The 27,841-nt window shown below is 53.3% G+C and overlaps 10 protein-coding genes and 1 non-coding gene across 11 annotated transcripts; 4 read left to right on the forward strand and 7 right to left on the reverse strand.

The window, feature by feature from the left end:
• Positions 1–93: 93 nt before the first annotated feature.
• Positions 94–2,113, reverse strand: P153DRAFT_381849 (Trimethyllysine dioxygenase; the record flags this gene model as incomplete). The annotated part of the gene is made up of 10 exons (XM_033670079.1): positions 94–837; positions 895–991; positions 1,041–1,137; positions 1,195–1,258; positions 1,308–1,374; positions 1,450–1,467; positions 1,534–1,643; positions 1,714–1,908; positions 1,959–2,010; positions 2,073–2,113. 10 exons carry the CDS (start codon positions 2,111–2,113, stop codon positions 94–96), a joined length of 1,485 nt encoding a protein of 494 aa, XP_033527806.1.
• Positions 2,114–2,520: 407 nt separating this feature from the next.
• P153DRAFT_t24 lies at positions 2,521–2,592 on the reverse strand. Its single transcript has one exon. It is a non-coding gene; the product is annotated as a tRNA-Arg (tRNA).
• Positions 2,593–2,939: 347 nt separating this feature from the next.
• On the forward strand, positions 2,940–4,952 carry P153DRAFT_420297 (26S proteasome subunit P45). Its single transcript, XM_033672234.1, has 4 exons — positions 2,940–3,492; positions 3,550–3,965; positions 4,016–4,635; positions 4,691–4,952. The coding sequence occupies exons 1-4, from the start codon at positions 3,173–3,175 to the stop codon at positions 4,724–4,726; spliced, it is 1,392 nt and encodes a 463-aa protein (XP_033527807.1). The 5' UTR covers positions 2,940–3,172; the 3' UTR covers positions 4,727–4,952.
• A 740-nt stretch (positions 4,953–5,692) lies between these two features.
• P153DRAFT_308236 (betaine lipid synthase) lies at positions 5,693–8,604 on the forward strand (the record flags this gene model as incomplete). Its single annotated transcript, XM_033664697.1, has 6 exons — positions 5,693–5,914; positions 5,964–6,113; positions 6,192–6,237; positions 6,285–6,739; positions 6,789–8,332; positions 8,386–8,604. 6 exons carry the CDS (start codon positions 5,693–5,695, stop codon positions 8,516–8,518), a joined length of 2,550 nt encoding a protein of 849 aa, XP_033527808.1. The 3' UTR covers positions 8,519–8,604.
• Positions 8,605–8,683: 79 nt separating this feature from the next.
• Positions 8,684–9,882, reverse strand: P153DRAFT_420299 (golgi membrane protein). Its single transcript, XM_033672235.1, has 4 exons — positions 9,735–9,882; positions 9,486–9,603; positions 9,092–9,385; positions 8,684–9,037 (listed from the first exon to the last, which is right to left on the reverse strand). The coding sequence occupies exons 1-4, from the start codon at positions 9,798–9,800 to the stop codon at positions 8,952–8,954; spliced, it is 564 nt and encodes a 187-aa protein (XP_033527809.1). The 5' UTR covers positions 9,801–9,882; the 3' UTR covers positions 8,684–8,951.
• A 193-nt stretch (positions 9,883–10,075) lies between these two features.
• On the forward strand, positions 10,076–11,269 carry P153DRAFT_332182 (ClpP/crotonase). The gene is made up of 2 exons (XM_033665503.1): positions 10,076–10,324; positions 10,394–11,269. The coding sequence occupies exons 1-2, from the start codon at positions 10,186–10,188 to the stop codon at positions 11,122–11,124; spliced, it is 870 nt and encodes a 289-aa protein (XP_033527810.1). The 5' UTR covers positions 10,076–10,185; the 3' UTR covers positions 11,125–11,269.
• A 168-nt stretch (positions 11,270–11,437) lies between these two features.
• On the forward strand, positions 11,438–13,614 carry P153DRAFT_363612 (uncharacterized protein). Its single transcript, XM_033667409.1, has one exon. The coding sequence runs from the start codon at positions 11,448–11,450 to the stop codon at positions 13,422–13,424; it is 1,977 nt and encodes a 658-aa protein (XP_033527811.1). The 5' UTR covers positions 11,438–11,447; the 3' UTR covers positions 13,425–13,614.
• A 337-nt stretch (positions 13,615–13,951) lies between these two features.
• Positions 13,952–14,255, reverse strand: P153DRAFT_282811 (uncharacterized protein; the record flags this gene model as incomplete). The annotated part of the gene is made up of 2 exons (XM_033663227.1): positions 13,952–14,037; positions 14,117–14,255. Coding segments are annotated over 2 exons (225 nt in total), but the record flags the coding sequence as incomplete, so codon positions are not given.
• Positions 14,256–15,556: 1,301 nt separating this feature from the next.
• On the reverse strand, positions 15,557–20,498 carry P153DRAFT_156723 (uncharacterized protein). The gene is made up of 5 exons (XM_033662233.1): positions 19,717–20,498; positions 19,264–19,656; positions 18,621–19,011; positions 15,717–18,567; positions 15,557–15,667 (listed from the first exon to the last, which is right to left on the reverse strand). The coding sequence occupies exons 1-5, from the start codon at positions 20,332–20,334 to the stop codon at positions 15,565–15,567; spliced, it is 4,356 nt and encodes a 1,451-aa protein (XP_033527813.1). The 5' UTR covers positions 20,335–20,498; the 3' UTR covers positions 15,557–15,564.
• Positions 20,499–20,829: 331 nt separating this feature from the next.
• P153DRAFT_363614 (uncharacterized protein) lies at positions 20,830–21,490 on the reverse strand. The gene has a single exon (XM_033667410.1). It carries the CDS (start codon positions 21,368–21,370, stop codon positions 21,026–21,028), a length of 345 nt encoding a protein of 114 aa, XP_033527814.1. The 5' UTR covers positions 21,371–21,490; the 3' UTR covers positions 20,830–21,025.
• Positions 21,491–25,776: 4,286 nt separating this feature from the next.
• Positions 25,777–27,476, reverse strand: P153DRAFT_381857 (homeobox-domain-containing protein; the record flags this gene model as incomplete). The annotated part of the gene is made up of 3 exons (XM_033670080.1): positions 25,777–26,108; positions 26,157–26,773; positions 26,824–27,476. 3 exons carry the CDS (start codon positions 27,474–27,476, stop codon positions 25,777–25,779), a joined length of 1,602 nt encoding a protein of 533 aa, XP_033527815.1.
• Positions 27,477–27,841: the final 365 nt, after the last annotated feature.

Raw genomic sequence — 27,841 nt, forward strand, 5'->3', positions numbered from 1 at the left:
AGAGAAAGAAGCAGAAACAGGTTCATCGTCATCATCATATATTTTCTTCTCCCCCTTTCCAATCGATAAAACCCCCTGTCCAGTACCATCCATTCACCCCTCAGCCAACGCTCCCAAAACCCCCTCCCGTCCAAACTCCCCCATCTTAAACCGACTAATCCAATCATCACGATTCACATACCCGCCGCAAATCCTCCTCTTCCCCGTAAACGCACTCCGCCCATGCAACACGCGCCAATTATCAAAGATCAGCACCCGCCCCGGCGTCAGCTGCTCCCAGTACTCATTCCGCTTCTCCTTGAGCAACGCATCAAACTTGCGCGCCGCCTCATACCACGTCCCCACCGTCTCAATCGGCATCTCCACGCCCGCGCGATCCGCCGTATTCCAGCGGACGCGCAGCAGCGCGCCGGTCGCGGGGTCGTGTTCCAGCACGGGGAAGCCGCGGTAGGGTTGGATGCTTATACCGTCGTTGCCTGAGGCGTGGGCGTGGACGTTTACCGTTGCCAGGACGTGATATGCCTGGGGGTCTGCGACCTGCAGGTCTGCGGCGACTTTGAAACCGTCGACGAGTAGGGAGGCGCCGCCTGAGCCCTCCGTGTGTGAGAGTAGGTGGAAGGCTTGCAGGCCGGCGGGGTCGGAGAAGTAGGTTGTGTCTGTGTGGGCTTCGAGGGCGATGTTGGTGTAGGCTGTGTCTTGGGAGGCGAGGTCGGCGGTGAAGTCGTAGAAGGCGCCGTAGTGGGTTTCGCGGATGAAGGATATGCGGCGGAGGAGGGTTTCGGTTTCTGTGGGCGTGCTGTGTGGCGTGTTGTCGATGTAGCAGAAGCCGTGTTGTCGCTGTGGGGGGGTGAGTTTGGGGGGAGGTGGTAAATGGGGGGGTGAGAAGGGGCTTACGATTTTGGAGAGGATGGTGTGGATGGCGGTTGGGCGCTCGTCGGTGTATGTGTGGCGTGGTGGGGAGGAGGCGATGCTGGCGTCGAAGAGGGATACGCTTGGTGCATGTTAGAGCAGTGTATGAAGTATAGCTAAGGAGCAATTACTTCTTCAAACCCTGACGTATGATGGCTTTGTCATGGTCGGGTTTCACGGTCGAGGTGAGGAATTGGCTGGTAAACTCGCTCGTGTGTCCGTCGCTCCCTATGATATGATTTATCAGTACCATTCTCCCAGATCATGGCTGCATGGCCGACCTACACTCGATGCTCAAAACATTGTTGGTGTTGAGAGAATGCGACTTGATAGAAATATCGCTTGGAATCTCGTCGCTCTGTCAGAATACTGCCATACCAAGGGACCTAACAACGCACCGAGAACGTATCAAGAAGTCGCTGTCTCGTAGTCTCATGCACACAACCACCGCACTGGCAATTATCCCTATAATCAACACAACGTCAGAACCCACCATACAAACGACTTTCAAGGAGGGGAGGGGATGGCATATAAACGTACCGCAACCAGATCTTCGGACTAAAATTCGCACAGTCAGCCAACCCATTCCCCCCAAATCACAACATCCATACACGGCAAACTCACATCTCCCTCTCCGCCTCCCCACTCAACGCCTTATTCTCTACAAAAACCCTCCCGTCCCTCACACTAACCCGACCCCCCCACTCCCGCGCTCGAGCTACACGTCTCACAGTCTGCATGCACACGCATCATCAGCACTACATCCACATCCACATGCCTTCCCAGCGCGCAAGAAAAACGTACAAGAGGGCCCTTCAAAACGCGATTCAGACCGCGCTGGCGCGAGTACACAGCATCCAACTCGCGGCTCAATCTGCCCACTTCGCGGGACAAGGTCTTTGCTTTGCCTACCTGCTCCGCGCCGAGGAGGTCATCTAGGGCCGGCGTTTTGGACTGCGAACCGTCTTGTGTGGACGTCGAGGTATGGCGGACAAATACCTTTTGGCGTTAGTAAATGGTGGGGTTTCTGCGTGGCGGGTGTGCTGTACTTGATAGCATGCCGATGTTGGGGATTTACATGGTTTGGCAACGGTGGATGGACTAAGGGGGTGGTTAGTGGTTGTATACTTATATCTATTGCACGGGGAGGTCTTGTGACTTACGGCGCGAGGCGCGAGCGGAGGAGCGCTCGTGCTGCATACATGGTGGAAGCTTGGTGGTTGCGAACTGTACTTTAAACGGATGTGGGATGTGCGCTGGGGTTGTCAAGTACCCCGCTAGTTCACTGGATATTGGGGAAAGGCTGGGCTGGCTTGTACATGGCTTTTTGGTGGTGTAGTGATGGGCTTATGTAAGCTAGTAAATGTGGTAGTTCCGAAGTCTTTCTTCATCGGGGGTGGTGCCATAATGGTGTTGATTAAACATAGCTCAATTCCCGCCGATCAGGACTGCATTGAAAAAAACATATTTTATTAAAAAGTCAAGGGAACACTGCGGGTTGATGTTGTTGGAGTGAGGAAGCTCGGATGTCAACCGTCGGACTCTCCACATATGATCACCAAGTGACAGCAAAAAGAGTTACACTGCACAGCAGGGTGCAAAATACAGAAACGACACCAGAGGGACTCGAACCCTCAATCTTTGCCACCGGAAAGCAACGCCTTACCATTAGGCCATGGTGCCCGACTTGATGAATATCAGGTGCCTCAAATTACATAGCAAATGACCTGATATTTTGAGTCCACACAGCGTGACGTTGTCATCCTGATGACTGGCAGAGTCGCAGATCGTCTTTGTACATATACTGTTTGGTCAAACATACCCCGCTTCGCATCTAGAAGATTCCTTCATCCTTCTATCTCCATAGCTGTAACTCTCAGGAGCAACGAGTTTGCCACTCAGATCCCCTTGAATGGCCGGAAGCGACAAATCATGAAAAGAGTATAGTGGAGTGTAGAGTAAACGAAAATAAAGATCATGCCCCGTCCCTTCAACACCGCAGGTAAGACAAAAACTGAGATGTTGAAGTGCTCCAGATTCGGCGGGTGTGACCCTGGCGCGCCAAGGCCGGACTGAGCTAAGTGGGAGAGCTAAGTCACCTTCGTAATCCACAGCTGCCTTTCAGACAGCTCGCGTCAACACCACATCAACATCACCTCTCTACCGGCGACGTCTCCCCGATAGTCTCCACACCTCCTCGCTTGCCCAAACATCACTCACATCTTGATATCGCCTCACAAACAAATCACCCCACACCGCCACCATGTCCACACTGGAGGATCTTGACGACCTCGAGCGCCACGAGAAGGAGGAGAAGGAGGAGAAGAAGGAAGAGAAGAAGGACGGCGATGCCGGAAAGGACGGAAAGAAGGCGGATGGCGATGCAGACATGGAGGATGCTGAACCGGAGGAGGAGCTGGACGAGGAGATCCTCAACTCAAGCACACGAGACATTGTCGCACGGAGGCGGTTACTGGAGAACGACATGCGCATCATGAAGAGCGAGTTCCAGCGACTGACGCACGAGAAAGCCTCTATGAACGAGAAGATCAAGGACAACCTTGAGAAGATCGAGAACAACAGGTAGGCTGTCTCTTCACGTCATTGGTGTCTATAATCCAACACGTACTGACTATGCAGGCAACTTCCATACCTCGTCGGCAACGTCGTCGAAATACTAGATCTGGACGTCTCGGAAGAAGCAGCGGAAGAGGGCGCAAACATCGACCTGGACGCCACCCGAGTGGGCAAGTCGGCAGTCATCAAGACGTCCACGAGACAGACCATCTTCCTGCCTCTCATCGGCCTGGTAGACCACGAGAAACTCAAGCCTGGTGACCTCATCGGAGTGAATAAGGATTCATATCTCGTGCTCGACACACTGCCCGCAGAGTACGATAGCCGAGTGAAGGCCATGGAGGTCGACGAGAAGCCGACGGAGAAGTACACTGATGTCGGAGGCTTGGACAAACAGATTGAGGAGCTCGTCGAGGCTATCGTTTGGCCTATGAAGGAATCCGAGCGGTTCAAGAAGATTGGCATCAAGGCACCGAAGGGTAAGCTAATCATCGACATCTGCAGTGTATTTTTTTACTAACAGCCCCAGGTGCACTGATGTACGGTCCTCCAGGTACCGGCAAGACCCTCCTGGCGCGAGCTTGCGCTGCACAGACCGATGCTACCTTCCTCAAGCTTGCTGGGCCACAACTCGTACAGATGTTCATTGGTGATGGTGCGAAGCTCGTCCGAGACTGCTTCGCCTTGGCAAAGGAGAAGGCCCCATCGATCATCTTCATCGACGAACTCGACGCGATCGGAACCAAGCGATTCGATTCGGAGAAGTCCGGTGACAGAGAAGTGCAGCGAACCATGTTGGAGCTTCTCAACCAGCTTGACGGGTTTGCTTCAGATGACCGCGTCAAGGTTCTTGCTGCAACCAACCGAGTCGATGTTCTGGATCCTGCTCTGCTTCGATCCGGTCGTCTGGACAGGAAGATCGAGTTTCCCCTACCAAATGAGGAAGCTCGTGCGCAGATCATGCGTATCCACTCTCGGAAAATGACAGTGGATGAAGGTGTCAACTGGCAGGAACTGGCGCGTAGCACTGACGAGTTTGGTGGTGCGCAACTCAAGGCTGTGTGTGTTGAGGCTGGTATGATTGCTCTCCGGACAGGCCAGCACAAGATCAGCCATGAGCACTACGTCGATGCCATTTCTGAAGTACAGGTATGTTATGAGATGCTTTCACTTTATATCACAGCATACGCTAACCTCTTTGCAGGCGAAGAAGAAGGATACGGTCAACTTCTACGCTTAGAGCGTAGTCAAATCGAGTTGGATCGGTCCGTTGCATGTGTGTGTTATCACGTCGCTCTTGTAATGATAAATAGAGCTCTAGCACGACAGACAAGATTCACGACCATCAGCTTTGCTCTGTTTTTCTCAGCGTGATTTCAAGCTTTTCCAGACTGATAGGACTTCTTGCCATTTGATCAACACCCGCAAGCAGTTTGTTTTATGTCGTAGGTACAAATTCTAACCATAGAACGAATCTTGTCCACTGAGTCGCGTATCGGACGGTACGTATTTTGCTACTTCTGCTGTCGACCGGTGCCATGCAACTAACCAAAGTTGTTATAGTCCCTGATTAATGGAGGTTTTATACAGTAATTAGACTCTAGGTATACGTCGGATGACCTGCAACCCGCAAACCCAGCAACTTAATATGTCGACACAGTGTTAGTGGCTCTAACGAAGGGCAGCGGCTGCAACAGCTTTCGGTCGCCTCTCCGGTATGCGAGCCACTCTTAACTCATTCCATATCGTCGAATTTCGCCCCTCATTGCTCTTGGGTTGTTCTGGCACGCGGTGTGGGATCGCGTCTCATTGGTCAGGGCAACATCTATCGACCAACCTCAACACCAGGCTTTCTCTACCACGAGCAAGCATGTCTCACCTTGATAGGCTCACTAGTGACTCGATCCCCCCATGTATATCATGGAGTCCGGAGAGACTTTTACTTCTAAGACGCCCCACGAACCGTTATGTGCCCAGATCGACCTACCATGTGTATCACTCTATTGGATGGTAGGCACTATGAGGATGAGTATCAAGACTTATAGTATCCCTTGTGATGCAATACCATGTAGGCCAGCAACATGACGAACCAAACTCGGAACCATACTTCGGAACACTTCCTGGTATAACCTTCCACGGCATCTTTTTGCATTTACTGCGTATCTCTGTTTCTTCAACCCCCCTCTTTCTTGTCCAAATCGCAGCCATGTTAGACCTATCAGGATTTCTTCCTCATGACCCGTTCCAGCGGCTTACGATTGCTCTGTGTATCGTCGGTCTCCTTCTCGCTACCACTTTTGCTTTCGCACTCAAACCAAAAGACAAAGAGAGTTCGGTTGGTGGCTTGGGAGCTTATCTGAAGTTCATCTACGGGTGCTTTTTGAAACCTCATACCGGCGATGGATCTGGAAGTCAGCAGGATGCTCTGGTCTGGACCACAAGACTAAGACTAAGATGCATCAACTGACCAAAAGTAGGAGAGCTTCTACAAAGCCCAAGCCAGCGTATACGATGCTACCCGCGTCAACCTCCTCCGAGGACGTGAAGATATGCTAGGGCTCGTGGCAGCACAGTTGAAGCACCGAGCTGATGCGGGTCTTATCTCGCAGCGTCCAGTCTGGGTCGATGTGAGTTGAAGTAACGTGTGTAGCATGAGCGAGCTCTGATCACAGCAGATCGGCGGAGGTACTGGATATAATGTCGAGCAAATGAACGTCTTCCTCTCGGTGCCAAACTTCTTCCGTGCAGTTTGTACGCAGATCAGAACTCAGTTGCAACGACTGTGCTGATGTTCCTAGACGTTGTCGATCTCTCCCCGAGTCTATGTGAAATGGCTCGCAAGCGCTTTACCCGCCTTGGATGGACAAACGTTAAAGTCATTTGTCAGGACGCTCGCGCTTTCCGTCTCCATGAACATGAGTCACAAGCTGATCGACACAAGACACCAGTGTCTCAAGGTCAGGCAATCCAGGATCTTGATGAGAATGCTGATGCTGGTGGCGCCGAATTAGTTACTCTGAGCTATGCCCTGTCTATGATCCCGGAATTCTACCCCGTCATTGACTCGATCGACAGCCTGTTAAGTTCTAGTGGTATCTGTGGTGTTATTGACTTCTACGTACAGAACCAGGTCGATTTCAGGGGGCGTAACTACATGGGTGGCGCTATCGATCGTCACTGTATGTGGCTCTCTCGCGTGTTCTGGCGGACGTGGTTTGAAATCGATCGAGTGAATCTCGAAGCCGCAAGAAGGGTGAGCTACAAAAGCGTACGCACGAAAACGAATCACTCATGTCTACTAGGATTATCTCGAGTACCGCTTCGGAACAGTGCTTAGTGTCAATGCCAGGAACAACTTCTTCGGCACTGGCATCAAGTTGCCATACTACATCTGGGTTGGATGCTCCAAGGACAGCCAGACGTCAATACAGAGGCTTGCTGAGATCGACGCTGCCGCCACCGAATCGCCGTATCTATCAGCCTTGGATCTCCAAACCGGAGCCACCCAAACCGACGTCGAGATCCACTCAAAGGCCTACGAGTCGGCGATTGTAAACCTGCAATCCAGCCTCCCTCTCCCCGCTACATGGTACCAAAACCATCACTGGCGCATCCACTACGACTCCAGCCTTCCCAAGCACACCCGCTTCAACAACTCGTACATTTACGCCTTCACCTGGGAAGATGACGTCGCCGACATGCGCCTGCTGAAACCCACCTCCAACGACGTCGTCCTTGCCATCGGCTCCGCAGGTGACAACATCCTGGCCTTCTGTCTCGAGAACCCGCGTCGCGTGCACGCCGTCGACCTAAACCCCTCGCAAAACCACCTCCTCGAGCTCAAAGTCGCCGCCTTCACAGCCCTCGGGTACCAGGATGTATGGCAGCTGTTCGGCGCCGGAAAGCACGCTGCCTTCAAAGCATTATTGATAGAGAAACTCAGCCCCCATCTCTCGAGCGAGGCATTCCAGTTCTGGCTGCACAACGGCCCGTCCGTGTTCTCCCCATCGTCGAGGGGCCTGTACCACTCCGGCGGCTCAGGCTATGCCATCTCGGCCGCAGGCTGGCTCTTCCGCGTCCTCGGCATGTCCGACGACGTCAAGAAGCTGTGCGCCGCGCAAACGCTAAACGAACAGCGCGAGATCTGGCACCGCAGCATAAAAACAGTCCTCCACTCCAAAATCCTCACTTACGCTATCCTCGGAAACGCAAAATGGCTGTGGAAAGCCCTCGGCGTGCCACCTGCCCAACGCGCGCTCATCGAGGCGGATTTCCGCAAGCAGGCCAACTCTCCCGGCTCACAGACTGCTACTGCAAGGCACACCGCGGCAGACGAATACATGGCCTTCCACACGCTCCCCAGCGACGACGTTCTCAACTCCCCGCCCGGAAACGCAATCTACGCCTACGTGCTCGCCACCTTCGAGCCCGTCGTCAACACAACCCTCCTCTCAACCTCAAACCACTACTACGTCCTCGCCCTCCTGGGCCACTACACACCCCACTCACACCCAACGTACCTCTCACCCCGCGCCCACGCCAAGCTCAGCAAGCCGCACGCCTTCGCCGGCCTGCGCATCCACACCGACGAGCTGAGCGAGGTGCTGGCGCGCATGCGGCCCGCGACGCTGACCATCGTCGTGGTGATGGATAGCATGGATTGGTTTCCACGGGCGGGCGGGCAGGCGGTGCGGCAGATTCGCGCGTTGAATCGGGCGCTGAGGGTGCGCGGGAGGGTGTTGCTTAGGAGTGCGGGGCTGGAGCCGTGGTATCTTGGGGTGTTTGCGAGGAGTGGGTTTGTGTGTCGGAGGGTGGGGGTTAGGACGCCTGGGGGGTGTGTTGATCGGTGAGTGTTTTGAGGTGAGGGGTGGTGTGTGTCGTGTTGCTGACGGTGTGTAGGGTGAATATGTATGCTTCGACGTGGATTTGTACTAAGGAGGGTGGGGTTGAGGGGGAGGACGATGGGGTGCGTTCTGGGGAGGTGGAGTTGGCGGAGTTGGAGCTTGAGGAGCCGGCTATGCGGATGGATTAGAGTCTTGGTCTGTTGCTTTAACTCACAAGTGGTTTTGTATTCTTGCATGTCCAACGACAGGATCAATCGTAATGCATAGATGTTCCTAGAACCTGAACCCACCTCATGACAAGAAGGCTGGCTGACTCGCAGACATTTCATTTGATGTGAAGGTATATATTCTGCCATTGTTCCTCCCCAGGATTAAAGTTGTAAGTGCCGATTTCCCTACTACCGATACAATGCATGTCGTACACCATCCAATCGTTGTCCAGTCCGTGCCTGCTTGTTTCTGAAGCAGTCTAGTGGCGCTGAGTAGAAGCCCATGTCTATCGTTACACCGCGCCTGCGCCAGGAAAGCAACCGCTTGTAATAACTCCACACGTCCACGCTCGATCCATGGGTCTCGAATGCGGTAATCGACCGATCGATGATCAGCAAAGAATGAGCGTGCTCAGTTCGAAGCACCCGGGTATCGCGTCTTGCCGACCGTGAAAGGAACGTAGCGGTATTTGATCATGTGCTGGATTTGTCGTCGCACTGCTCATAGTTAGAATTGTAATTCTCCTCACAACATGGATGTGTAAAACTTACTCGTCAGGCCAAACAGAATCAACCAGTAGACCACCAGCACCGGCCAGAAGACGGGCAGGTTGAAAATCTCAAACCAACTGCAGCAGAAGCCTATAGAGGTGGCCATGGTCGCCGAGTACCAGAATTTGAACTCTGGAAGGCGGCGCACAAAGGGCCTGAACTCTTCCTCCTTGGTGGGGAGGTCGCCCGCCGTGCCGTCTTCCATGCCCTCATCTTGTTCAAGCGCGGGGTCGAATTTCGGGGATAGAAATGCGAGGAAGAGATTTAGCAGATAGATGCCGAGCGAGTAGGCGACTGTGTCGGGGGTTAGTGTGGGTTGTTTGCGCTGCTGCGTGGGGACACAGAGGACGTAAAGAGGGGTTCGTGGGGTACGAGGGAAGCTAAGAAGACGTACCAATGTACCAGCCTTGGGCAAGGAATATGCGCAGGCCGAATAATAGGAACAAGACGGCGGTGCCGACCCATCTGTACGTCTGGTAAGGTGTCGACTTGTCGAGGTAGCTTTGGAATGTCTGTGGCGCATTGTTAGCAGCTGTTGTTTCTTCGCTGCACCGCAGCCGCAAGGCAATGGCAACACGGCTGCAGCACCATCCAGAGAGTGACAGTGTGTGTGTGTGCCAGGAACCAGGAAGTTCAAACGTACCCTCTTAAACTTCGATGTCTGCGCCGTCACAGCCGCGAAAGGGGTATCAGGCTCCGGGGAGTCCATGTTTGCGCGTGCTTCCTTCTGGTGCGGTGACTCCTGCTAAGCGGCCCTGTTGCGAATCTGCGAGCGATCGGGGCTGGCGGGGTATAGATGGGTGGATGGCGAGGGGGCGACTTGGTTGAGGCGTCGTGTCAAAAAGACGCGAGCTTTGAGGCTGAGTTGACGGCGAACGTTGCCCAGAAGCTCCGTCCCAACAACCTTGCCGCGGGCGTGACGCTAGAGCAAACGAGGCGCTAGCCAATGCTTCGAGGAACGGGCGTCTCTGCCGAGGTGCGATGCTAACCACGGCCAGGGAGCCGTCAAGTTTAAACTTAAAGGCCGCTTCTACCGCAAACTGACATAGCACAAGTTGGGAGTTCTAACACAAACTCGATTAATTACTCAAAATATGCAGGCATTCAGATCAACAGTGCGGGTAGCTTCTCAGTTTCGCTCAACGGGTCTGCCCAGATTCGTGAGGGGATACTCTTCGGCGCAGACATATGAGCATTTGCTGGTCTCGACGCCGAAGCCTGGTGTTGGATTTGGTAGGTTTTCTCCAATTTCAACTTCACTATTCCTTCAAAGCAATGGTGCAACCCATTAACAGCTCCCAGTCCAGCTTAACCGACCCAAAGCCCTCAATGCCCTCAGCACACCCCTCATCCTCGAGCTCAACCAGGCTCTGCGCGAGTTCCAGGCCGACAAGTCCATTGGCGCCATTGTCCTCACCGGTTCTGAAAAAGCATTTGCCGCGGGCGCAGACATCAAGGAAATGAAAGACCTGACATTCAGCACTTCATACGGAAACGACTTTATAGAAGTCTGGTCCGACCTTGTCACATTCCTCAAGAAACCCCTCATCACAGCTGTAAACGGATACGCGCTCGGTGGAGGATGTGAGCTTGCCATGATGGGAGACATTCTGTACGCCGGACCCAAAGCAATGTTTGGACAGCCCGAGGTCAAGCTCGGCACTATTCCCGGCGGCGGTGGATCGCAGCGTCTTACCAAGGCGATTGGGAAATCGAGAGCTATGGAGATTATCCTCACAGGCGACAACATCACCGCAAAACAGGCTGGTGAATGGGGACTCGTCGCAAAGGTGTTTGAGACACCCGAGGAGTGTGTCAATGGTGCTCTTGCAACGGCAGAGAAGATCGCGAGCTACAGTCATATTACTGTTAAGGCATGCAAGGAGGTTGTAAATAAGAGCCAGGATCTGGGCCTCAGAGAAGGTGTCGAGTACGAGAGAAGAGTGTTCCATGGTCTGTTCGGTAGTCAGGACCAGAAAATTGGCATGGCTGCTTTTGCGGCGAAGAAGAAGGCCGAGTGGACCAATGAATAAAACAGTCGTGTAGTATTTAACCATGGATGCAACCTGCACTGCTGGCGTCGAGGTGGGTACATCTGTAGGTGGATCAATGTTGTACGAGATAAACGTATTGATCAATGAACACTTTGAGAGAACTCTGCAAATAAACTTCTATAAGAATAAATCATCATCATGGTGAGTTTACAGAGCATCGATCTCGACCCCACACTTTGATCTCGAGCCCCACGCTCTCCAAGATCTGCTAAGCGTGCCCCGATATTCATGTACAACGCGCTTATCGCAGCACGCGCATGTGCACGTATCATGCGCGTGAATGACGTGAAGAGCTTTGAACTATGGTACTGAACGACATCTCAGTACTCTCACCGACCTCTTCAACAACCACCGTCATGGACGACGCACCATGGATGCGAGACGTTCTGCGTCTCGCCATGACGGCCACCGCATCAACCCAAGTCGCCGATTTACAGAGCTTTGAGACCACCGCTGGCGGAGACAAGCTCACAGACCCAAAGGATCCGGGCAAAGACCCTCGGTTCAGGAAGCTGGTCGAGGCGATATTGTTCAGCAGGAGGTTCCTAAACACGTATAACTTCGTGTTGCTGGGCGTGTTGGTCGTGTTTACCGCGTGGCATTGGGGGGAGAAACTGGTCCTGCATAGAAGGAAGAGGCGAAACGATAGGAGAAGAGTGACGGCCAAGAATGGAGCGGTAGAAGATGCCGATGCTTGGAGTAGCTCGAGTAGTACTATTGAAGGTGCTACAACACCTCCGGATGCTGCTTCACAAAATAAGACGGACGACGCCAACGAGTCGAGTCCGTTGCTTTCTGGCCAGCCTAGACGGACGTCCTCTGGTCTTTGGAGGCCGTACTACATCGTCAAGGCGGTGTTGCAGTACCAACCGCCTCGCATACCAGTTATCAACAAGACTCTTCCCACAAACGCCGTCTCGCTGTTCGTTCTCGCTTGGATTGGCTTGAATGTTTTCTACAACCTCTATCGCATGCCCTTGTCCTTTATGTATCTCTTTTGCTTTGCTGACCGATGTGGCATCATCTTCATCGTCAATCTACCTCTATTGTATCTTCTCGCTGCGAAGAATCAGCCCATAAAGTTCTTGACAGGCTACTCATACGAAAGCCTGAACATCTTTCACAGAAGAGTCGGAGAATTGATGTGTCTCGAAGCATTCCTACACTTCCTAGGCATGATCGCAGTCTGGTACGGACTACTCCGTCACCTAGGTCTCACGCTTTCAAAATTCCTCCTCAACCGCGTCGTCCTCCTCGGTCTCGCTGCCTTGATCGCATACGAGCTGATATACTTCACATCGCTCGGTAGCTTCCGCCAACGCTGGTACGAAGTTTTCCTCGCAACACATATCATCCTCCAGGTTGCTGGTCTTGTGTTTCTCTGGTTCCACCACTACACATCCCGCCCTTACGTCGGCATCTCACTCGCCATCTTCCTCATCGATCGCCTCGTGTACAGATTATGGTTGAAATCGAGCACCCACCCGGCAACGCTCACCGTCCTCGACGACGAAACAGTCCTGCTATCCTCCAACTGGGCCGTTAGCAAGAAATCCCCCCTCACACCAGCCAACATGAACCACGGCTGGAACCCAAACGAACACATCTTCATCTCCGTCCCCGCTCTATCCCGCAAACACGCCATCCAATCCCACCCCTTCACCATCTTCTCCGCCGCCCCAACCACAACCACCACAACCTCCGACGCAGACACCGACGCAAAACACGCCTGGTTCACCCTCCTCATCCGCGCCCAATCGCACGCAGGCTTCACACACACCCTCCTGCGCCACGCGCACTCGCACCCGCAAACACGGATCCGCCTCGACGGTCCCTACGGCTCCTCGCACGCCCTCGACTTCCTCTCCGCGTCCCAAACCGCCATCCTAGTCGCTGGCGGCTCCGGCATCGCAGTCGCATACCCCCTCCTCTACGCCCTGCTACGCCCTTCTACCGACCTCGAGGCCCCGCCTACGACGCCCACGAAGAGAGTCAAGTTGTTGTGGATTACGCACGCGGCTAATCACCGCCAGTGGATCCCGGAGGATAAGCTTAAGGAGTTGGAGGGGTGGGGGTTGGATGTTGTGATCCCGCGGCCGACGGCGGAGGCGGGGCGTCCGGATGTTGGGAGTATCTTGGAGAGATGGGTGGGTGATGGGAGGGCGGGAGTTGTTGTTTCGGGGCCGGAGGGGCTGGTTAGGGATGTACGGAATACGTGTGTGGGGTTGATTTGGAAGGGGAAGGATGTTGATGTTCAGGTTGAGACTTTTGGGTGGTGAGTGTATATAGATGGAACGTCCTTTTCGTATGCGGTTCTTTTCGTTGGGAAATTTGATTGGTACATGTCTGGGATATATTTTAGTAGCGTTTTCGATCGTTCTGTTCTCGCCATTATTAGATGGCAAGGTGATCCGGAGATATATACTTAATGAGCTCTGGTTTGCTTGATAGCGGTATACATCTTCTCACCATTCACACATCTAAGTCATATGCTGGGACGAGAGTGCAGATACACGCTTTCAATATTTCCACGTCATTTCCAGGTCCAGTCCGTTCTACCCTCTTGTGTGAGTGTGAGAAGCGCGAAGTAAGTAAGCTGCAGCAAGATCTTGCAACAGCCTAACAATTACAAATAGCATTAACATGCGGCACTTATACCATAATCTCTGCATAGTGTACACATCCATCGTCTTCACAGCATGTATTCCTATACTTTCATTTCATTTCTGTTCAAAGAAGAAGAAGCCATCCGCCTTCCAAACCTCCCTCATCCCCATCCATCCCCCCACCCAACCAACCAACAAATCTACTTCTGCACAACCTCATCCTGCCCACCAGCCCCCACACTCTTCGTCCCAGCCTTCGTCGTATCGCCAACAAAGTTACCCGCCGCTACAAAAGTCACCGTCAGCCCAGCCCAACCCAACCCAAACACCTCACTCCCTCCCTCCCCCCCCTGTGAAAAACTCACCTTTCGTCGTATCCCCAACACCCTTGCTCACACCCGAAACCGTATCTCCCACGCCCCGTCCCACGCCAGACACTACATTCCCTGTCGTCTCCGTGACGCCCGCGACGCCCTTGCCGAGGGTGTTTGTTGCTGCGCCGAGGGTATTTCCTATTTCGGGGAAAAGAAGAGAGAATTAGTAAGGGTCTGCGATTGGTGTGTGTGTGTATGCGAAGCGATCAAAGGATTGTACAGAGAAGGAAGGAAGGGGGGAAAGGAGGAAGGAAAAAAGGCGTACCGATTCCGCCTGCAGCGGTGCCGAAGAAGCCTACAAAAGCGTCAATTTCGCCGTTCTTGTTTGCGTGTATTCTGGACTATCGGCGTGCGAGGGGAACATACCCTTTGGTTGCTGCTGCTGGTTGTTCTGGTCTGCCATGTTGGGTTGAGAGGTTCTGCTGGTGTTGTTGAGGGAACAAGTGGATAATCTTCGTGTTCTTTGCTTTGTAGGATTTTCTATCGTACGTGTTTTGGACAGTCGGTCGGAAAAGGCTCCTGCGACTTGAACTGTAAATACGTCTGATCATCTCTATGACGTAGCGGGTCCTCCTTCCTCTACCCTTGTCGGTCGGGTTCGCAAAACGCTCTTGCAGGGAGTAGGCTACCGCGATGGCCTGTCGATCCACAACGTCTACATCACATCACATCGCATTACATCACATCATCGACAGGGATAGGGGATGATCAGATCTGGAAGTAGTCACCGAACCAATGAGTCGTGGACAACTGGAAACGTCGCCAAAGTGAAGAAGCTGGACCGGGTAAATTCACATGTGTATTCTAAATTAGATCAAAACATGCTATCACGAACACGTTGCCTTCGTAAATCCTGTCATCATAATCGCCAGCCCAAACAGTCATGCCGAAGCAAAGCTGCCCTCACACACATCGTCAAACTAACCCCATCATGACTGGAGCGAGACAAGGGAATGGACATGAAGTGATCAATGAATTGAGAAGGAAATCTCCACCAGCCCCCAGGTGAAGGAAGACTCGTCTACCTCTGGCCCACCCTAGAAAACACAGGCGTGCAGAATGACAAAAGTGTAAGCGAAAAAGAAGAGCCATTGCCCAGAATACCACCCAATGCGCTTTTGAGAGAAGCGGTTGGTGTGGGACAGGCTCCCTCTGCAGATCCGGAACGCCGTCATGGTATGTAAGTTCGGAAACGCGCGTAAGAAACAATCGAGGTTGGGAAGAACAGGCCAGAAATGGTCGAAACACCACACCCGTCACCCAACAACAAAGAACTTTTGAAACCGCTAGTCGTCGAAGCCGCATCAAGAAAACCCGCAAGATGCAGTACAATGCGCGCAGAAAATGCCCCTGTCTATGCAACGAAACAAGTGATTATAACCGCGTGCGGCGTGGTCTATGGGTATGACCGCTCGCGCTCGTAGGAATCAGATGGGTAATCACTCAGATGGCTTGGACTCTGCGTCACCACCAGCAAGTTCGGCTGATGTCGTGGGCGGAGAGCTAACCTCGCCGGCATTGTCTTCAAGAGCTGCTAACGCACTGCGATATTGTTAGTACTATATAGAGGATTATATGCTTGATGACTTACCTGAAAGCATTTGCATGTGCGGTCGCCTCCTTCTCCTTCTGGACTGGAGTAGTGCCATTCCGCGAAGAGTTGCCAGAATCATCTCGGTTGCCCATCATGCTGGGACCGAGACCACGACGACCACTGCCGCTACGATTGCCGAGCATGGAAGGACCAAGTGCTCCCGGGGCGTTGAGATTGCGCCCAGATGCACCCTTCGACAGCTTTCGAAGGTCATCCATCTGAACACGGCCACCAGTGTCCTGGGGAGGCATCATACCACCACCAGAGAATGAGCGGGCATCGCCACGACCCATTGGCAGGCGACCGCCACCACCACCGCGCGCGCTTGATCGGTTTCGCTCCATCTCGGCGGCCTGTTGAGCGACAACAGCCTCCTGATGAATCTCTGCAATCGTCTTGGGACCTTTCTGATCGTTCTTAGACTTCCAGCCTGCCCGACGAAGATCGACGATGTCCAATAACATAAACCTGAGACGGGACGGGAGGCCGTCCATGTTCATGACCTTCTCAACCCGCTCAAAGTACATGTTGATCATCTTAGGTCCAGCCTCGGCAGCCTCCATGGTAGCACCAACAGTGCGCAGCAACTTGACCAAACTCTCAATAGCCGACTCATCCGGCATGCCTTCGAAGTCGAGAAGCTTCAGTACACACTCGTGCATGATGCGCAAGGTCAACATGCCAAGCTTGTAGAGCTCTCCAATGAATTGGATAAGACCAAGACCCTTTCGCTTGGCTGCTTCTGCGATGTAGTACTCGTCGGAAAGCATAGTTGCTTCTTTGCCTTCTTCAGGAGCTTCGGGCAGGTTGATCTCCCATCCACGCTCGAATTCTTCCTGGCATCGGTTGAGAAGGTATTTGCGGAAGAGAGCACCACCAACAACAGGGTTGTTGTGCTTGTCGCGAACGTTCTCGTCTCTGATCTCCATGCTCATGGTCGCAAGCATACGACTGCAAAATTTGGCGTACATGGACGACCAATGGCTCTCGTCACAAGCTTTCTCGAAAGTGAGTTGAATGACCTGGCGGAGTGTGCGACCGTCAGTCTCATCTTTCGACTGTGCAGCAATTTCCAGGATTTGATCAGAGATCTTGTCGAACTTCTCTGGTGTCATCTTGTTGAGAGCCGCCTTGACCTTGCGTTGCACCATGTCAGGGGCCATGTGACCTGCCACTTGTTGTGGTTGAGTGGCAGAGTGAGGTTTCCAACCAGCCTGCGTGCGTTCAATGGGCTTCAGCTCTTGACCAGCAGTAAGAGGCATGGCCGCGGCATCGCGATGGTTTTCCTTCGGAGGACCCCTTCGGCTACTTCCCTTACCGCGAGTGCTACCAGAGCGTGGTGAATTGGGACCGTTATGAGGCTGGAAGGAGGATGTGGTGCGGCTCATTGTTGGAGGGCCCATGGCAAAACCGCCACGGCCGCTTCCGCCTTGGACCATCTGAGCAAGCGGGTTGACCATGGGGCCACGGCCGGAGGCTTTCTCGAAACGCTCTGCAGAAGTCGTTCCTGGTGGAAGTGTGCGACCGCCAGCGTTGAAGCCACCTTGGAATTGGCCCATCACGCTACTTTGTCCAACACCTGGACGGGAAACTTGACGACCGCCCGACATGGAAGAAGGACGAGCAGACTTGGGTCCGGCAGACTCGCTTCCGTCGCCGACGGTCTCCTTCAATTTGAGGTCCCAATCCACTGAAGGCTTCTCTTTGAAAACTTCCTGGAACTGGAGCAAAAAGTCCTTGTCGTACTGACGGCCCCTGTTCTTGCTACCTTGGTTCAGTGCAGGGTTTGGAGACTGGATACCCTCAGGGTACTTGACGAGCTCGCTTCGAACCTGGAGGAAGCGTGATGTCTTGAGTGCCTGCATGCCAGAAGTAGGCTGCGCAGGCTCGACAGTCTTGTTGGTCTCGATCTTAAGAGGAAGAGGCTTTGACTTTGTGGCACTGAGGGGCTTTGACTGGGCAGGAGCTGGGGCCTCCACAGGAGCGGAGTCATCAGTCTCTTCTGTCTGCGAGGCGCCTGGACCAAACATGGTGTTCTTCTTCAAGGATGCGAAAGCTTCCTGGTTCTTGGCCTCACGCTCAGCCTTCTGTTCAGGGGTCTCTTTTTCGCGGGCCGCTTCAGCCTCTTCGGCTTCGCGCTCGAGCTTGCGCAGGCGTTCCTCTTCCGCCTTGACCTTGTCACCAACGTTGGCCTTATCTTCCTCAGCCTTGCGCTTCTTCTCTTCAGCGTAGCGCTTCTCCTGCTCTTCTCGCTTCTTCTCCTCCTCTTCCATCTCAGCAATCATGCGGTCCATTTCTTCATCATCGAGTCGCTTCTTCTCTTCCGCGTCAGCTTTAGCCTTCTCAGCAGCATTGGCTTCGTCAGCCTTTGCCTTCTCGGCAGCTTCGGCTTCTTCAGCCTTTGCCTTCTCGGCAGCTTCGACTTCTTTAGCCTTTGCTTTCTCGGCAGCTTCGGCCTCTTCGGCCTTAGCTTTGGCTGCAGCGTCGGCTTCCTCTTTCTCCTTGGCTTCACGAGCTACCTTGGCCTCAGCTTCGTCCTTCTCCTTTTGCTTGGCTTCAGCCTCGGCCTTGACACCAGCTTCAGCTGCCTCCTTCGTCTTTTTCTCCTCTTCTTCTTGCAACCGGAGTTTCTCTTGAAACTGTTTGACGAAGTCCGCCTTCTTCTCACTGTCGGTCTTAGCGGCAGTTTCCTCAGCACGTGTGGAGTCGGTAGCGCTAGGAGCCCGGGGTGGTGGGGTCGGCGTCGCGGCGATAGCGGGAGATCTAGGCTGTGTAGGCGCAGCGAGGGTTGCAGATGGCGCAGGCGAGGCAGCCTTGCTCTTGTTGAAGTCGAGTACCTCTCCGTCAGCTGCATAACGGTTAGTTTCGTCAGAGATGAGATCAAGAGGAGGGGGGACGTGCGTTTCTTGATCACGATAGCTTTGCTCGCCTTCTTCGGGCGCTCAAAAGCAGAGCTGGGTGCCGGGCTAGGAGCAGTTACGCTAGGCGTGTGCGTGTGAGAAATGTGATTAACGTTAGTCATTGCAGGCGTAGTTGGCTGCGGAACGGTAGATGGCGGTCGCTCCGAGATGTTCGAAGCACTGCGCGACATAGGTCCCGCTTGGGGGCCCTGGCCATAGGGAGAAGGCATCCCATATGGTGGTTGCATCTGTTGAGGGAAGCTGTGGCCTCTACCAGGACTCGCCGGTACACCTGGGTAGTGAATCGAATGTTGCAACCCATGTCCATACGCGTTCTGGTTGTAGTAGGAGTTGTAAGGGTCAAGAGCTTGCGGGGGCACGCCATACATGTTCTGATGTGGTAGCGCGGTCAGATATTGCTCGTAATCGTGAGTTGAAGAAAATGGGGTATCGATAGACTGAAGAAAAGCATTCGGCTGCTCGACAGGTACCCGAAATTCGGGTTCCTTCATAGTCGCCGAATGAGGAAAGAAAGCTTGAACAAACTGAGACTGCTGAGAAAGCCGAGAACCAGTCGCCGCTTGGGCCGACTTGCTAGACTCGGAAACTAGAGAAAGGGTTGAAGTAGTAGAGGGAATACGAACAGGTGGGGGGTAGGGCTGCCCTGGGTAATAGGGCATGCTCTGCGGGTTGGCATATTGCGCCTGTTGATGCATCGTGGCAGGCGTAATGGCCGGGCTGCGACTCTGGTGATAGGGTGAGTTCTGCTGCTGTGGTTGGAAAGGTGGTCCACCACCGCGGCCCATGTGCTGGTGGGGCTGCGGCTGCGGATGGAAGGGCCGCGGTGAGTGACTCGCCATGTTGGGGTTGTAGTGGGGCTGGAAGTGGTTACCACGACCTCGACCCGCGTTTGGTGGGAAGCCCCTGTTCATGTTTGCGTTGCTCATATCGCTGTGTGCGGATTGTGCAGACTCGCCGCGTAGATGTTGAGCCTGCTGGTGGGAGTTGGATTGAGGAGGCATGGAAAGAGGGCGAGACTGTGGACGAGTCAGAAAATTATTGTTGGGAGCATTATTAATGATTGGACGTAGACTCACGCTCGGTTCGGCACCTTCACCGCCCTGGCCACCGAACACCAAGTTGGGGCGCGTGGGGAGCCCGTCAGGCTTGGGACCGCCGGAGATGGGCGTGGGAATGGGCGAGGGCGAGTGTGCTGGTGAGGCGACACGCGGGTTCTGCGCCTGGGGATTCAAGCTGCTGCCCTGGGTGGCGGGCGAGGCGTGCGCAGGCGCAGGTGAGACGGCAAGCGAGCCAAACTTGATTCCAGAGGGCGGGCCAGTAGTGGGGGGCGTCTGTTTGATGTGCACAGAGGACTTGCGGCTGTGGTCGCCGTTGGGACCGCCGCTCACAATGGTCGGCATGACGGTGGGGACGGCGGGCTTGATGGCGCTGTTGCCATTCACTGGCGACACAGAGGCGCTCTTCCCATGCTGTGCGTTCAATGGGCCTCCCACTGCCACGGGGGGCGCGCCGCTGGACGCGATCGTGGGCGAAGAAATCTTCTTGGTCGCGTTGGCGTACGAGCTGCGGGCAGTGGGCTGAGCCGATCCAGCAGCCACGTTGGCGGACGATCCTGCAGAGGAGCTGTTCGCGGCAGTAGCAGTCTGGGAGGCGGCAATCGGTGGGTTCTGCGCGTTCGAGATGGATGCACTCATTAGAAACCTAGGTGGCGGGAGTAGGTGAGGGTGGAGAGCGTTTTGCGAGGTGCGAGGTGCGGGTGGCTCGGCGCTTCGAATGCAAGGGTGACGTCGCTGATCTCAGATCCAGGCGAGCTGCAAAATTAAGAGTGCGGGAAGCGCGACTCGAGTGCAGAACAGAAGGCGTGAGCGCAAGACGAAAAGTAGCCGGCTCCTGGAGAAGGGCGACGAGGGAGGCTGTCCGAGCGCTTTCACGGCGAGTGCGTGAAAATTGTCGAGACAGGTGCTCCAGAGAGTGGATTTCAACAGACGGGTCTGTGAAATCTGGCAAGCGGCTCGTGTGAATTTCACTGAGCCCGCTGCAGGTTCGTTGTTGATATCTTCACGGTTGAAGAGGTGTGAAGTGGGAAAAGAGGCACGGAAATTTGTGTTTTGCCAGAAGTTGAGCGGCCAAGCGAGGTGCTAGGGTGGTGGGTGTCCCTCTTCGGGCGAACTGCTCGCAATCTCTGGTCATTCACGCCCAACACTTGTTTGCCTCTCCAGCTGCTACGTGCTTCGGCTTCACGAGCCTCTCGCTGACAATGCCTCATTGTTTCGTCCTCAAAGGCCCTCGCGAGACTTGTCAACTGCACGGTCGCGCCTGCTCAAAGAAGATGAGGCGAGTCCCCCTCACCAAATGTCATCAGTAATCAGTCATCACCATTAGGTATCACAAGCTGCACCGCGCTGCACTCCGCCCCAAGCTAGACGCAGCCTTGACCAAAGAAACTAGGCTGATGGTGGGACAACGAAGTGATTTGCCTCTCCTAAAATGCCCACACAACGTCGACAATGCGGGGCAGCCACCATGGGCAAACACCGGGAACATGCAGCTCATTGTCCAGATCAAACGCATCGTGCGCGATGTATGAAAAACTGAACCAGGTAAATGGGAAACGCGTCTCGAATGCATAGCACAGACCTGTTCATTATGTCGTACTATGTATTGTCTCGGGCCAGACAGGAGGTGGCTTTGGAGGCACAGCAGAGGGACAAAGACTTCCTTACCTAGCATTGTGACGCCCTTCCAAGTCTGAACGTATTCATACCTATACCTCGCGACTTTAAATTCCTATTCTCTTATCGATCGAGTAAACTACAGAACATCTGACGTTTCCACGTTCTGCATGCACGATGACGCCGTGTTTATCGAAATCAACCTTTCTTCTGACAATCGGACTTGCGTGCTTAAGTCCGAATCACGTGAACATTCCAACTACCCGAATCGCACGCGGGTGCCAAAAAACGCCGCACACCAAACTCTCTCCTGTTCTAGGTTAAGACTATGCAATTTCCAGAGGATTTGAACAAAAATGTACTAGTACAAGAAGAAAGAACAGCCTCTTCTCAATATTTTACTAAGATTTCAGGCTGCACGACTTAGTTGTTGCTATGTATTGTTGCTTTAAAGAAGGTGAGTTTGTGGTGTTCCTAAAGATTTGGGTGGTTTGGTGTGCGGCGTTTTTGGCACCCGCGTGAATCGATAAGACTAAGATCTTTTCCAGAAGACGCACCGTGCAGTCTGACTAAAAAGATATTGATGATCTTAAACATGTATGTCGACAAGACAGGCGAAGGAGATCTTGGGTGACAGCTGAGCTTAGGCGTCTTCATGTAGATGTTGTTTTGTGTGTACACAGTAAAGCAAGAAGGCCCCGCCTCCATCCCGTGCATGCTGTGCAGAAGCCAGGCATATATCGCGTGTTTTTCATTATCGGAAGAGATGGGATGAGTTCCAACGTCGATACAAGGCCGTATTACTTGTGCTTCACCGCCAAACTCCAAGCCTTTTTTCCACCCACCATGCATATCGCCTCCGATGCTCTCCACATCGACGCGTTTTGAACGTTGTGGGTAGCACAGCAGCTGTGATCCACAATGATGGCTAGCTTAAGGCAGTAGCCACCAGCTGTCACAGCGATGTCATGCATGCTTTGCATGCGCTGCGCTGCGACCCGTAGTAAGGATTGATACCCAGGGGGTCACAACATGTTAGACTATTGTGTTGGAAATTCAGACACTGTTGATCTTGAAACCAAGCCGAGATGCGCATACAATGGACCGCCAGGTACAAGCTCATGCGAGACGCCTTGCACACGATTTGGTGTGACTTCAAGACCAAGGATGCTGGTGGCCCCATCAGCTGAACAGGATACCAACTGTGGAAGCTAGCGGTGTGGTGCGATAAATGCAGGATGCATTGCATGGCAGCACGCCCAACTTTCACGATATCTCTCATCGCATGCTGCCTAGTTTGTCCGTCCATGAAAGACTGGTACAAGAAAGGACTGCGCGTGAATCACTTCAACAACATCTTCAAGTACCTCACGAGTCACGATCGATCCGGACGCAGAAGTTCCACCTCTCGCTATTCTCACTACAGCCATTCGACCGACACCTATGCTTGCCACATGCCGTGTGTGACTGACAAGCGACAAGCGCATCGCCACTATAGGCAGTCAAGTCAGGCCGAGTCAGGCCAGGTCAGGTCAAGAAAGGCTCGCGGCGCCAGCCGTTGAACGATCCTTTCTCGTATTGACATCGAATTAACGCAAAGCGTCGGGTATCAACAGCCTTGCCTGCAGCTGCACGACTTGCTTCGGGCACTAAAGGCGCCTCGCGTAGCCCTTTTGATCCTTTGGCCCAATCGCCGCTCTAGTCGAGAAAGGAAGGAGCCAAACTGAACATCATCAGAACATGCTTGCCGGCCTTATAAGAGACGTCTTATGTCCGCTAAGCGCACTTGACGGCTGATGCATGTGTGTGAAGAGGACTATCTTGATTGTGCGAGTTTGGATGTGCTCTGCATTCTTTGCTCTTTCCTTTCCTGTCTATCTATATCGATCTCGGTTCCGCCTCTGCCGTTGGCTGCATCATCGATGTATCGTCACATCATCACATACAACTTCATGCTCCTTCCCGTCCCATGTCGACTTCGCTCCAGGTTTATCAACGACGGCTGATTCATGCCACTAGTTACAAACAGCACGATGCGCCGGCCGCAACCCCGGTTGGCATGTGAGCAGCGTTAGCTTGAATCAACTGAACAGCTTCGAGCATTTGGCCTGTACCCTCTTACTCCACCAATCGCGCTGCCCCACAACCACACTCCTCCGTTCCCAAAGAAGGAAGGAGATATTCATGGCGTTTGGGGTGCTCTGCACTAGTCGCACACCCGGAATATGTCGGACGGTCATCAAGATCGCACGAGGCTTAAGCAACTTCGAGGATTCTTGCAGGTCCCTTCGGTTCGACCTGGTTTTACCCCACATTTCTTCAACTTTCAAGACACCAATGAGAGTGTGTGAAGCGCTCGATGCTCGCGGGCAGCCGAACATGTATCATGTTTTGAATTACCCGTACGAACCAGTCGACGTCAACTGGGGTGGACTACGCCGTGTACCTACCTCTTCGGCAATTCTTCGCAACGCCTCTCCCTTCGTTCTTCGCCGCATTGCTACATCAGATTGCGGGGAAGGGATTAAAGCGGCACTATGCGAAACGCATCCTTACAATGCGCATAACGCAATCTTCGAGAGCAGATGAGTCAGCCATGTGCCGTTTCGGAGTGGCTTGCCGGTGGACGCTATTCAGCCCTAAGAAGAGTTGGATTTTTTTATTGAAATGTGCGTGTCCCTTAATCTTCTATGTAGTGGCTGACACAATGTCCTGAACGATCGGTACGAGTTATGCGCTTACATCCAAAAACCAGAGCATATACGACCAGGTTCGTTTCCCTTGGAGGTGACACCACACCGCCACATCAAAAACGCAAGCCCAATCGGTCGCCATGTAGGTGTGATCACCAGGTCATACTCACCACGTTTTGCGCGCCAGTCAGCATTTTCTGCTAGCCAACCACTGGGCTTCGCGAGCTTCTCGAACCTGCTTGGAAGAAAGGAATCGTACCCGTTTGCATTGCTCGCTGACAGGTACGCGCTGTAACAGACAAATTTAGGACCTCTACAACCCTGTCTTACACCTCACATCTCTACAATGAAGCCTCGGTCAACTGTCAGCGACCAAAGTTACGATCCACACCTAGCATCTCCTTCCTTCTGCCCTACCGGAAGGAATTCATAGTCCTTTCCGGTTCTCACTCTCCGGACTTTCTTGCATACTCAAGCCCATCCCCCGTATTCTCACATGCACGGCTAAAGCGAGCCTATAGAGACAAATCTCCGCCACCCCATTTCCCCGCAAAACGCTCAATGGGACGACGCCGTCCCATGACCTATATGCGCGCGCGAGCCGTCAGCTACTCACCGCACCGAACTTCGGGCTCGTAATAATCAAACGGCACGGAATTAATCCACCGAATTCGCGTGCATGCTCATCGAGGCTGTGAATTTTCGGTTCCTGACCCGCTGGCTCCGTGTCAGTCTGGGGTAGAGTGATGAATTAGCTCAACAGCTTCGATCGATCCTTGCACATCATGTGGAGAGGAAGAAACTACTGACGCGAAAACTTGGATGGAGGATTTCATGCAGGGCGCTTGTGGCGACGGGGCCAGCCAGGCACATTGTGACATTAAGTATTTGTCGAGTGGGCTCCCGACCCCGGACCGGAAGTTGTAGGCTAATCTTAAACGTGAGAAATGAAAGGTAGAAGGGGGAGATATGAAGGATAGCCTAGAGAGAATAAGCGACGTGACATCATGATCAACTGCCGCTGTCAAAGCTTCCTTATTTTTCTGTGCCTGCTTCGAGGCCTTGTCGAGTCTCCTTCCTTCGCGACTACGTCGGGATGAGATCGTCCGAGTCGTGTTGCGCATGCAGCGGTGTCCTGGGTAGAAAATATGTACCTGTACCGTTGTGTAGTCGACGCCCCTGCAGACAACCAATTGTTCGCCGAACACAGGCACAATGCATATGGCAGGTCGCAAAGGGCAGTAGCATAGTACTGGTTGGAAACATGCACCGATAAGAACTACTTGTCAACTGTCACCAAGGAGGCCTTAGGTACTCGGACGGCCAAGCGCCCATGAGACTGTCTTCATTTGAAAAGCCCGAAGCCAAGACTATGCAGGAGTGGAAACATCTGATGTGTATGAGCCCATACTTGTAGTAGGTGGGTACTTGTTATGTGGAGGGCTTTTGTCCCACACCCCCCAAACGAGTAAGACAATCGTACGTGAAATATATATACAAATAAGTGAAGCGCCAGTCACATCACATCGTACTGGCTGTAAATGAGAAAGCCACCCCCACCCTCGTAGCGAAACGCTCAAATGACGCTGGGAAAAGATGAAACAACCACCAAAGAGGGTCGGCGAAGCGAGACTGGTATCATGAAAAGAGATCCAACCCCGTCATATGTACAGTTTTGCCTCCCTCGTCCATGTCGACTGCAAAGTCCCCACCGTAACGCCTGCTCGATCATCGAACCCAAAAAAAAAGCCCAATCGTCATGACATGACGCCTAATAATGTTCATCGCCCTGACGTGATCCCCCCATGACTTCCCTCAGCACAGACCCCACGCCAGAATAATGATCACCATGCGCAGAATCTCCGCGCATGTACGAGTTTGAGAATGAAGTGAGATGGTGTGGGGCACTCATCTGCGGCATTGCATAACTATGTGGTGTCGAAAGTGGAGAACCAGCATACGATGGGAACTGCGCTGTTTGAGGGGTTGATGTGCTCCGGCTTGGGGGGTAGTGGGTGCTCAGTTCGATGCGGCGAGGTAAGCCGTTGGAGAAGGAACGCATTCTTGTGGAGCTAGTTGTTTGAAACCCTGGTATCGAAGCGTCTAGAACTGTTAGATGAGAGATTTGCATAGCTAAGTGGGGAGGCTTACAGGAGTAGCCAATACCATACGGCATCATTGAGCTGGAGTATGAGCGTGATCCGTCAGTATGGTGCGAAGAATCATTAGATGTGCTCATGTGGTCGTTGTTGTAGCTCATGCTGGTTCTGAGAGGGGAGTTCATCGACTCTGTTCGGGCGGCCCTGGCAAGGCGTTCGGTGTGAAGTGCAAGGCGTGGCATACTGTGGTGTGTGGCGTACGCTGATGAAGTGGTGACTGGCATAGAAAATGAGGTTGACGATTTTGGACTGTGATCAAGCGCTGCTGAAGAGAACGCAAACGAGGAAGCATCATGACTCGAGATGGGCGAAGTTGCTGATTGAGGTGGTGTGAAAGCGAAGCCGCCGAATGCAGGGCTAATTCCGGTGGGCGACATGTGAGAGTCGAGTGGTCCTCGTCGAAACGTATCGATACTCAGTGGCCGCATCATGTTGTTTTCAGAGAAACTTGGGGAATAGGGAGCAGGAGACACGAGCGATGTGCCCATGCCATGTGAGTTGCCAAATGGAGCGTGCAGTGCTTGAGCCATGTCGAAGTCCTCCGGTAAGGCTCGAGACCTCATCATGCGCTCGCGGTCGTCGCTAGTCAGTCGCTTCAGCTTTGCCCTCCTGTGCAGTAGTTAGTAGTGTCATTGGTCTCGTCTCAAACTTCTGCCTACCTGTTCTGGAACCACACTTGTACCTGGCGAGGGCTGAGACCAGGAATCTCGCGAGACAGCCGTTCCCGATGAGCAGCATCAGGATGTGCTTGTCGAGCGAACTCGCTCATGAGAAATCGAGTTTGATTGTGAGTGAGTCTGAACCTCTTCATCTTGCGTTTTGCGGCCCGTATTTCTGCGGCTGTGAGTGGTCTCTCTTCCTCATTGATCTCGCCCTCAACGTCGTCGTCTTTCTCGTCATCGATGATTTCATCACCGTCATCATCTATTCTCTCTTCGTTGACCTCATCGTGTGTTGATGAAGGTGTCAGTCGAGAGAGAGGGCTTGTGGGAGCAGAGCCTCCAAATGTCATAACCGGCAGATCGTCTGACTCGATTTTGTCTAGACCGGGTGGTGATGTAGGACTATCGTTGAGTTGATTCTTGCTTTGCAGCAAGTAAGGTGAACTTTTGTGCGTCCGCATTATCGGACGTTTAAGGTCGAAGCCATATGCGGCACTTTCGACCTGAAGCATTGCCATATCGTTGTCCGAATGTGGGGGGGTGTGTTCCAGTGTAGATTGCCACTCGTTGTCTGCAGGACTCGTGCCGTACGCAGACAAGCGCGGTGAGCAAGGCGGAGACAGGGGAATAATGGAGTTTGCGTCAATCATTGGCGCCTTCGATAATGGTTATTCTGTAGTGAAAGTAGGGTTGGTTGTGCGTCTGGACAGACTTCTAACAAGCGCCACAGTCAGTATTGATTCACACGTGCGACGAGCTGGTATTTACCGTGTCGCACAGCCCCGGAGTAGTCGCCAACGACCGTTGAATAGTTCGTGACACAGGAGATGACCAAGAAGCAACAGTTGGGTTGATGTCGCAAGCGGGCCTCCTGTCAAGAATGCAAGCGATCCACGGCTCTAGCCACTGGAGAGAAGGATCCGATGGAGCTTAGTGCGGGTAATGTTGATGGGGTTCCTGATCCAGTGCGGGGTTGAACGCGGGTGATCAGCGATAGAACAAGTTGGGGTGATGT

This window comes from Dothidotthia symphoricarpi, assembly GCF_010015815.1.
Source record: "Dothidotthia symphoricarpi CBS 119687 unplaced genomic scaffold P153scaffold_3, whole genome shotgun sequence".
NCBI lineage: Eukaryota > Fungi > Ascomycota > Dothideomycetes > Pleosporales > Dothidotthiaceae > Dothidotthia > Dothidotthia symphoricarpi.

What these genes read in the sequence shown, in the direction of transcription:
- P153DRAFT_332182 (XM_033665503.1), top strand. Translation starts at nt 10,186, where the DNA reads ATGCAGGCATTCAGATCAACAGTGCGGGTAGCTTCTCAGTTTCGCTCA. An exon ending in GAAGCCTGGTGTTGGATTTG is followed by an intron (nt 10,325 to 10,393) that starts GTAGGTTTTCTC and finishes AACAGCTCCCAG; the next exon opens with TCCAGCTTAACCGACCCAAA.
- P153DRAFT_156723 (XM_033662233.1), bottom strand. Translation starts at nt 20,334, where the DNA reads ATGAGTGCATCCATCTCGAACGCGCAGAACCCACCGATTGCCGCCTCC. An exon ending in GGCAGCCCTACCCCCCACCT is followed by an intron (nt 19,012 to 19,263) that starts GTTCGTATTCCC and finishes CTACCACATCAG; the next exon opens with AACATGTATGGCGTGCCCCC. An exon ending in GCACATGCAAATGCTTTCAG is followed by an intron (nt 15,668 to 15,716) that starts GTAAGTCATCAA and finishes ACAATATCGCAG; the next exon opens with TGCGTTAGCAGCTCTTGAAG.
- P153DRAFT_363614 (XM_033667410.1), bottom strand. Translation starts at nt 21,370, where the DNA reads ATGCTAGGTAAGGAAGTCTTTGTCCCTCTGCTGTGCCTCCAAAGCCAC.
- P153DRAFT_420297 (XM_033672234.1), top strand. Translation starts at nt 3,173, where the DNA reads ATGTCCACACTGGAGGATCTTGACGACCTCGAGCGCCACGAGAAGGAG. An exon ending in TGGCATCAAGGCACCGAAGG is followed by an intron (nt 3,966 to 4,015) that starts GTAAGCTAATCA and finishes TAACAGCCCCAG; the next exon opens with GTGCACTGATGTACGGTCCT. An exon ending in ATGCCATTTCTGAAGTACAG is followed by an intron (nt 4,636 to 4,690) that starts GTATGTTATGAG and finishes ACCTCTTTGCAG; the next exon opens with GCGAAGAAGAAGGATACGGT.
- P153DRAFT_420299 (XM_033672235.1), bottom strand. Translation starts at nt 9,800, where the DNA reads ATGGACTCCCCGGAGCCTGATACCCCTTTCGCGGCTGTGACGGCGCAG. An exon ending in TGCCCAAGGCTGGTACATTG is followed by an intron (nt 9,386 to 9,485) that starts GTACGTCTTCTT and finishes CCCCCGACACAG; the next exon opens with TCGCCTACTCGCTCGGCATC. An exon ending in GATTCTGTTTGGCCTGACGA is followed by an intron (nt 9,038 to 9,091) that starts GTAAGTTTTACA and finishes AACTATGAGCAG; the next exon opens with TGCGACGACAAATCCAGCAC.
- P153DRAFT_363612 (XM_033667409.1), top strand. Translation starts at nt 11,448, where the DNA reads ATGGTACTGAACGACATCTCAGTACTCTCACCGACCTCTTCAACAACC.